General features: G+C 48.4%; 1 protein-coding gene across 7 annotated transcripts; it reads left to right on the top strand.

Annotated features, from left to right (window-relative positions):
- Window positions 1-740: 740 nt before the first annotated feature.
- LOC126108532 (uncharacterized) lies at window positions 741-6,822 on the top strand. Of its 7 annotated transcripts, none has more exons than XM_049913815.1 (2): window positions 741-3,850; window positions 3,929-6,822. In XM_049913815.1, exons 1-2 carry the CDS (start codon window positions 756-758, stop codon window positions 6,072-6,074), a joined length of 5,241 nt encoding a protein of 1,746 aa, XP_049769772.1. In that variant the 5' UTR covers window positions 741-755; the 3' UTR covers window positions 6,075-6,822. The 7 variants fall into 7 exon arrangements, with proteins under 7 accessions (XP_049769772.1, XP_049769775.1, XP_049769774.1 ...); XM_049913818.1 differs by having other exon boundaries at window positions 741-5,371; window positions 5,666-6,822; XM_049913817.1 differs by having other exon boundaries at window positions 741-5,371; window positions 5,645-6,822.
- The last annotated feature ends 397 nt before the right edge of the window (window positions 6,823-7,219 follow it).

Raw genomic sequence — 7,219 nt, 5'->3', positions numbered from 1 at the left:
CAACCTATCGATACACCACAGTATCATCTGCAAAAAGCCTCAGCGAACTTCCGATGTCATCCACAAGGTCATTTATGTATATTGTGAATAGCAACGGTCTTATGACACTCCCCTGCGGCACACCTGAAATCACTCTTACTTCGGAAGACTTCTCTCCATTTAGAATGACATGCTGCATTCTGTTATCTAGGAACTCTTCAATCCAATCACACAATTGGTCTGATAGTCCACATGCTCTTACTTTGTTCATTAAACGACTGTGGGGAACTGTATCGAAAATATTGCGGAAGTCTAGAAACACAGCATCTACCTGGGAACCCATGTATATGGCCCTCCGAGTCTCGTGGACGAATAGCGCGAGCTGGGTTTCACACGACTGTCTTTTTTGAAACCCATGCTGATTCCTACAGAGTAGATTTCTAGTCTCCAGAAAAGTCATTATACTCGAATATTGGTTTAAACATGTAGATGATATCCTGTGTATGTGGAGTTGTACTACAAGACAACTCAACACAGTCTTGAAAAACCTAAACAGTCAACATAAAAATATCCAGTTCACTATGGAGATTGGCAACAAATCCATGGGAAAAAGTGTGTGGGGCTGACATTTTAGAGAGTGTATCAAGGCTTGAATACAGTAAAGAGGTTCAAATGGATGTAGGTTGCAGTAGTTATGCAGAGATGAAGCAACTTGGGCAGGATACACTACCGTGGAGAGCTGCATCGAACCAGTCTCTGGCCTGAATACCAAAGTAATGGCACATTTTTTGAACGTACGAGTAGGAAAAGTGGTGGTGTCGTTGTCGGTATTATTGTCGTCGTCCCGGGCACGACGCAAAACTGCCCCCCAACCCAAGGTGTGGTGCGACCCGTGCCGAGGGGTGCGTGGCACAGGGGAGCTGTGCCTCGAACGGGGCCTCTGGGATACCGGGCGCCCTCCCAGAGTATCCAGCCCAGCCTGGGCACGCGGGGCTCTGCCCGGGTGGTCCACACCTTCCTCAGCGTCTCGTGGGATCATAGAGAAAAAAACTGAAATTAGCTCCGAGCGAGCAGATGCCGAGAATTCCAGGGGACCTCCGAGTGAGGCGACCCGGGATTCCGACCAGACCGAAGGTGAACTTGGTGTGAGGGGGCCTCAATATGAGGGGACCCTGTGCCTCGTAAACAATAATAAAAATACTGTTGTAGAGGGAGAGTATTCAAAACTCGCAACAGGAGGGACCTTAGCTGTTGTATCCGACACTGGGAAGACAGACACGTCCAAAACTTGCTCTGAAAGAGCCCTCTGGGCAAGAGGCAACAGTTCTGAGGTAGAGAGCTCGTACCTCGCAGGCGAGTCTGTGCGAGACATCCCAGTCACAGAGAATGCAGATGCGACTCCAGCAGTGATGTATGGGGATCTTTTGGGAGAGAGAGAGATGTCGGGCATCGTAAAAGAGGTAATGGATAAATTGAGAGAAGCTGAAAATTCTGTAGAAGTGGAAGATGGAAACGGGAAAACTGAACAGGAAATGGAACAAGAATGTGGTCAATCTGGCAAATTTGGTGCTGTGGTGGAGGTGGAAACTGATGGGAAGGAGACAGGTGTTGGCCGAGAGAAACTCAAAAAGGAGCGCTGGTCCAGAGCACAGAAACTCCAAAGGAAAATAATGCGGGTTGAGGCAGCACTGAAGCTAGAGATTGCTAAAGTTGAACAAAAGAAACAGAAACTGGAGGGAATAGCGCTACTCTGTGAAACAAGTAATGAGGAAGGTGACAGGAAGGACACATCTGTTGCTCAGGAGCAACTAAACGAAAAGCGTCTTTCGGGTGCACAGAGGCGAAAAATGAAAAAAATGATGGCCAGGGCAGCAGGGGAGAGAGTGCTTACTAAATCTGAACAAAAGAAACGTAAACTGGAGGAAGTTACTCCAAACTACGAAATAGGAAACAGAGAGGCTAAAAAAGTAAGTAGCACCGTTCAAAACGAAGCACCTGTTCTGTCAGTACCTCCAGTCTACACAGACAGACAACTAAGAAGATTTCAATGTAAATTGAAAGCTAAAAAATTTAAAACAAACACTGATGGAGGGAAAGCTCCTGTTCTGTCAGTACCTCCGGTCTCCACAAAGAAATGTGTAAAAAGATTAAAACGCAAATTGAAATCTGGGAAGCCACACGCTACTACTAAAACTGTCACAAAATTTGTTAGTGGAGGTATTACTGGAGGTGACGCAAATGCCTCGGCTACAGAAGAGGTAACTGGAGGCAATGCTTATGCGCCTGTGACTGAACAGGTCAACAAACGTAGAAAAAATGTTTTGAGTCAAACAGCAGCAGTGGGGGGAACAAAACAACGTGTCACAGCTGGGCAAAAAAGGAAATATAAAAGACAGAAACAGCGTGACATTACTAAAACTTTCATCAAATTCCTAAGTGGTGGGTTTACCGGAGGTAATGACAATGCCCCTGTGACTGAAAAGGTTGACGAATACAGTACCGGTGTTTCGGATCGAGAAGCAGAAGGAGAGGAGGAAACGGCTGGCTCAATGAGGGTGGCTGTTGTGCCCGTAGGTTTCCCCGATGTGAAAATGACAGAGGAGCAGGCAGAGATGGTGTGGGCTGCACTCACAAACATGATTGACCCATCCGAGTCTGAGGAACTGGTCCAGTTTTCTGCCATGCAGTATGAGAATGGGGGTTTAGCGATCACTTGTACGGACAGGCCGACCAAAGTATGGCTGCGTAAGACCGTTTCGAAGCTTGTTCCGTGGATAGGAGCCTGTCTCACAGTTGGACAGGCGGATTTGACATTGAAGGGTACGAAGTTAGTACTGTCATTGCCAAAGGCAATGAAGGGGAGATCTGACAAGGAGGTTCTGGACTTGTTTCAGAAGCAAAATAAAGGAATCTCCACTGCCAAGTGGAAAGTCCGTAGCAGACTGACAGAGGCAGATGAGAGAGAGAGGCTGACTCTTTGGGTTGATGAGAAATCATTTCAGGATTTGAAAGCTCGTGATTTTAAATTATTCCTCGATTTAAGTATTGTTTACCTCTTGCAATGGTCACAGTGGGAGAACCTGCCAGCTGATTCTCGTGTGACAGTGTGGCATGACCTGCAGCCTGTGGTTCAGAATCTGCCACTGGCCCAGACTCGATACAAACCACTTCGACCTGTGGAGACTGAGCTCTCGTCTCAAAATTTTCCGCTACCTCTGGTACCAGTTTTGCAAACTTGGGCTGTGGATCGATCTCTGTCACCCACAGTCCCAGGCGTAGGGCCTAATCTTCCGGACTTCAGGTTTGAGGATCAGGGTAGACCACAGTGTCGTGAACGTTTATTTGCCAATAAAGATCATCCTCACTTTCGTGAAGCACAGTTTGTGGTTTCAGGTCAGCTCTTACCACAAGAGCATATGTTTACAGTACCTGCTGCACTGCAGAATCACGAGTCTAGATTCTTGGCAAAAGAACAGCGTTGGGAGTTTGGCTTCAAGACTTCAGAACATTTGCAGCTGCAGGAAGTTAGTTACATGATATTGAAACGATCACAGCACAGACACACAAAAGACAACTTGGATCGAGACCAGGAAAACAGGTACTTCACTTCGGACCATCGACACAGTCGTGAAATAGGATACGGTGAACCAGAACCCCTTCAGCTCCATCAGTCAAGATATATGGATTTGGATCGGCTGTCACCTCGAGATGAGAGAGATACAGATTGGGATCGCCTGTCACCTCTATATAAGACAGATACGGTTTGGGATCGGTTGTCATCTCAAGACAAGATACCTACAGTGTGGGATCGGCTATCACCTCGGGGTAAGAAGTATATGGCGTCCGATGGACTGTCACCTCAGGGTAAGAGGTATAAAGCTTCCAGTTGGGTATCACCTCAAGATAATAGGTGTAAAACTTCCAGTCGAGTGTCACTTCGAGGTAAGAGGTATAAAGCTTCAGATTCACTGACATCTCGAGATAAGAGGTGTAAATATTCCAATTGGCTGTCATCTCACGATGAAAGGCACATGCCTTCGGACCGGCTCTCACCTCAAGATGGAAAGTACACTCCTTTAGACCATATGTCACACCGAAATGGGAGGCACGTGGTTTCAGATCAGCGATCACCCCGAGACAGGAGGTACACGGCTTCAGATCAGCTGTCTACCCGAGATGGGAGGTACGCAGCTTCGGATCGGCTCTCACCCCGCGACAGGAGGTATGCGGTTTCGGATCGGCTGTCACCTCAGGACGGGAGGGACGTGGCTTCGGATTGGCTGTTGCCTCGAGATGGGAGGGACGTGGCTTCGGATCGGCTGTTGCCTCGAGATGGGAGGGACGTGGCTTCGGATCGGCTGTTGCCTCGAGATGGGAGGGACGTGGCTTCGGATCGGCTGTTGCCTCGAGATGGGAGGGACGTGGCTTCGGATCGGCTGTTGCCTCGAGATGGGAGGGACGTGGCTTCGGATCGGCTGTTGCCTCGAGATGGGAGGGACGTGGCTTCGGATCGGCTGTTGCCTCGAGATGGGAGGGACGTGGCTTCGGATCGGCTGTTGCCTCGAGATGGGAGGGACGTGGCTTCGGATCGGCTGTTGCCTCGAGATGGGAGGGACGTGGCTTCGGATCGGCTGTTGCCTCGAGATGGGAGGGACGTGGCTTCGGATCGGCTGTTGCCTCGAGATGGGAGGGACGTGGCTTCGGATCGGCTGTTGCCTCGAGATGGGAGGGACGTGGCTTCGGATCGGCTGTTGCCTCGAGATGGGAGGGACGTGGCTTCGGATCGGCTGTTGCCTCGAGATGGGAGGGACGTGGCTTCGGATCGGCTGTTGCCTCGAGATGGGAGGGACGTGGCTTCGGATCGGCTGTTGCCTCGAGATGGGAGGGACGTGGCTTCGGATCGGCTGTTGCCTCGAGATGGGAGGGACGTGGCTTCGGATCGGCTGTTGCCTCGAGATGGGAGGGACGTGGCTTCGGATCGGCTGTTGCCTCGAGATGGGAGGGACGTGGCTTCGGATCGGCTGTTGCCTCGAGATGGGAGGGACGTGGCTTCGGATCGGCTGTTGCCTCGAGATGGGAGGGACGTGGCTTCGGATCGGCTGTTGCCTCGAGATGGGAGGGACGTGGCTTCGGATCGGCTGTCACCTCAGGACAGGAGGTACACGGCTTCGGATCGGCTGTCAACGCGGGATTCGAGGTATGCGGATTCGTATCGGCTGTCATCCCAGGAGTCGAGGTACGCAGTTTCGGATCGGCTGTCACCTCGGGACAGGAGGTACGATGCTTTGGATCAGCTGTCAACCCAGTATTCGAGGTACACAGATTCGGAGCGGCTGTCGCCACGGTATGAGAGGTACACAGCTTCGCATCAGCTGTCACCTGGGGATTCGAGGTATGCGGCTTTGGATCAGCTGTTGCTTCGGGATTTGAGGTACGCGGCTTCCGATCGGCTGTCGCCCCGGGATTCGAGGTACGCAACTTCGGATCGGCTGTCGCCCCAGGATTCGAGGTACGCAACTTCGGATCGGCTGTTGCCCCAGGATTCGACGTACGTGGCTTCGGATCGGCCGTCGCCCCGGGATTCGAGGTGCGCGGCTTCGGATCGGCTGTCGCCCCGGGATTCGAGGTGTGCGGCTTCGGATCGGCTGTCGCCCCGAGATTCGAGGTGCGCGGCTTCGGATTCGAGGTACGAGGGTTATGATCGACAGTCACTTCGAGATAAAAGTTATACGGCTTCTGATTGGTCTTCATCTTGTGATCCTAGGCACAAAGTTTCAGAGCAGCCACCATCTCGTGATTGGTACCCCCCTTCAAATCAGTCACTGTCTTCTTGTTCTGGGCACATTACTCCAATCCAGGAGAAATCCCCAAATTCGAAGTGGAGACGCTCAGTTCAACAATCCTCCAGTGATTACAATTCTGTAGGTCCGCATGAGTCACTGTTCGAGGAATCCACATTCCGAGGCAGAAATCAGGTGCAGTACAATGAAGGTAAATTTGTGGAATCTAGACTGAGAATGTCAGCTTACCCACTACGCAGGGAATTTGATGATACAGTTTCTCACACGCTACGTTCACAGGAAAACAGATTTTAAAGTTCAGCTGTCCTGTTCCAGCAATCTGTCATATTATACATTATACATTCTTTTCTCTTGAGATCTTTGGGGCTTACTGGTAGACATTCGGTGATACAAGCACTTACTGTTGGAGGTGAATTTTTATCAAAAATGTAACATTCCAGTTTGTGGAGAGTTTAACCAATATTGCATAAATCATTGTAAAATTTAGTTACCCTGCTATATTTAGGGCAGGACAAAATTTATAACTCTTTGAACTCTACGTCTGCCTATAATTCACAACATTGTTTGGTATTAAGCTTCGAAGTGAGTTTGAAAGGCTTCAGGTTTAAATTCTGTTAAAGGAGTGCCTCTGCTATTCGTAGCAGGTCTGTCCATTTGCAAATTCTTTAAACAGGTTTGAAGTGTGTTTTGTTTCATTTGTCTGTCAGAAATGTTTCTGATTTTGTGACTAATTTCGTATGCTGTATGTTCTATAAAGAAAGGAAAAAGTTGGAACTACTTCAAATGTTTTTGTGCACATCTAGTGATGTCCTGTTATTAATGCCAGAGTGAATGTTTAAATGTGAGTTCAGTGTGCAGAGAATTTGGTAAACCAAATAACTAAAAAATACGTGTGTGTGTGTGTGTGTGTGTGTGTGTGTGTGTGTGTGTGTGTGTGTGTGTGTGTGTGTCATGTTTGTTTCATTTCAGCAGTTGTTATTCAAAATAAGTACTTTGAAACTGGAGCTTTTTTTCCAGTATATAATTTTGTATAAATTTGTAGCACGTGAAATAAAATACTTGATCAATGTGTGTGTTTCCTTAATCATGGAGTACTGCTTCGGAGGAATTGAAGAGGTCAGTGGAAGAAATTGCTTGCTAAGCCACAAGTGAATTTAACAGTGTATGATGCAGTTAGAAGCACGGCAGGAGGATCAATCTAATCCTCATTAAATTGAATTAAGCATTTTCTTCTGCCGACACCTCTGTTGTCAAGGATAAGTCACAACTTTATATTTATTCAAAAGATTTATTCTTGTCAACAAATACATTTTTTGAGTAGTTGCACTGTTGTGGAGCACTGGTATGGTTAATAATGAACAGACACTGTTTATGTTGTGTCTGTAATCGGAATAGTCATCTCTGACAGTAATATCACTGCGTAACTGATCTGTGACCAC

This window comes from Schistocerca cancellata, chromosome 11, assembly GCF_023864275.1.
Source record: "Schistocerca cancellata isolate TAMUIC-IGC-003103 chromosome 11, iqSchCanc2.1, whole genome shotgun sequence".
In the NCBI taxonomy this organism is placed as follows: Eukaryota; Metazoa; Arthropoda; class Insecta; order Orthoptera; family Acrididae; genus Schistocerca; species Schistocerca cancellata.
This window is presented reverse-complemented; position numbering and strand designations above follow the sequence as displayed.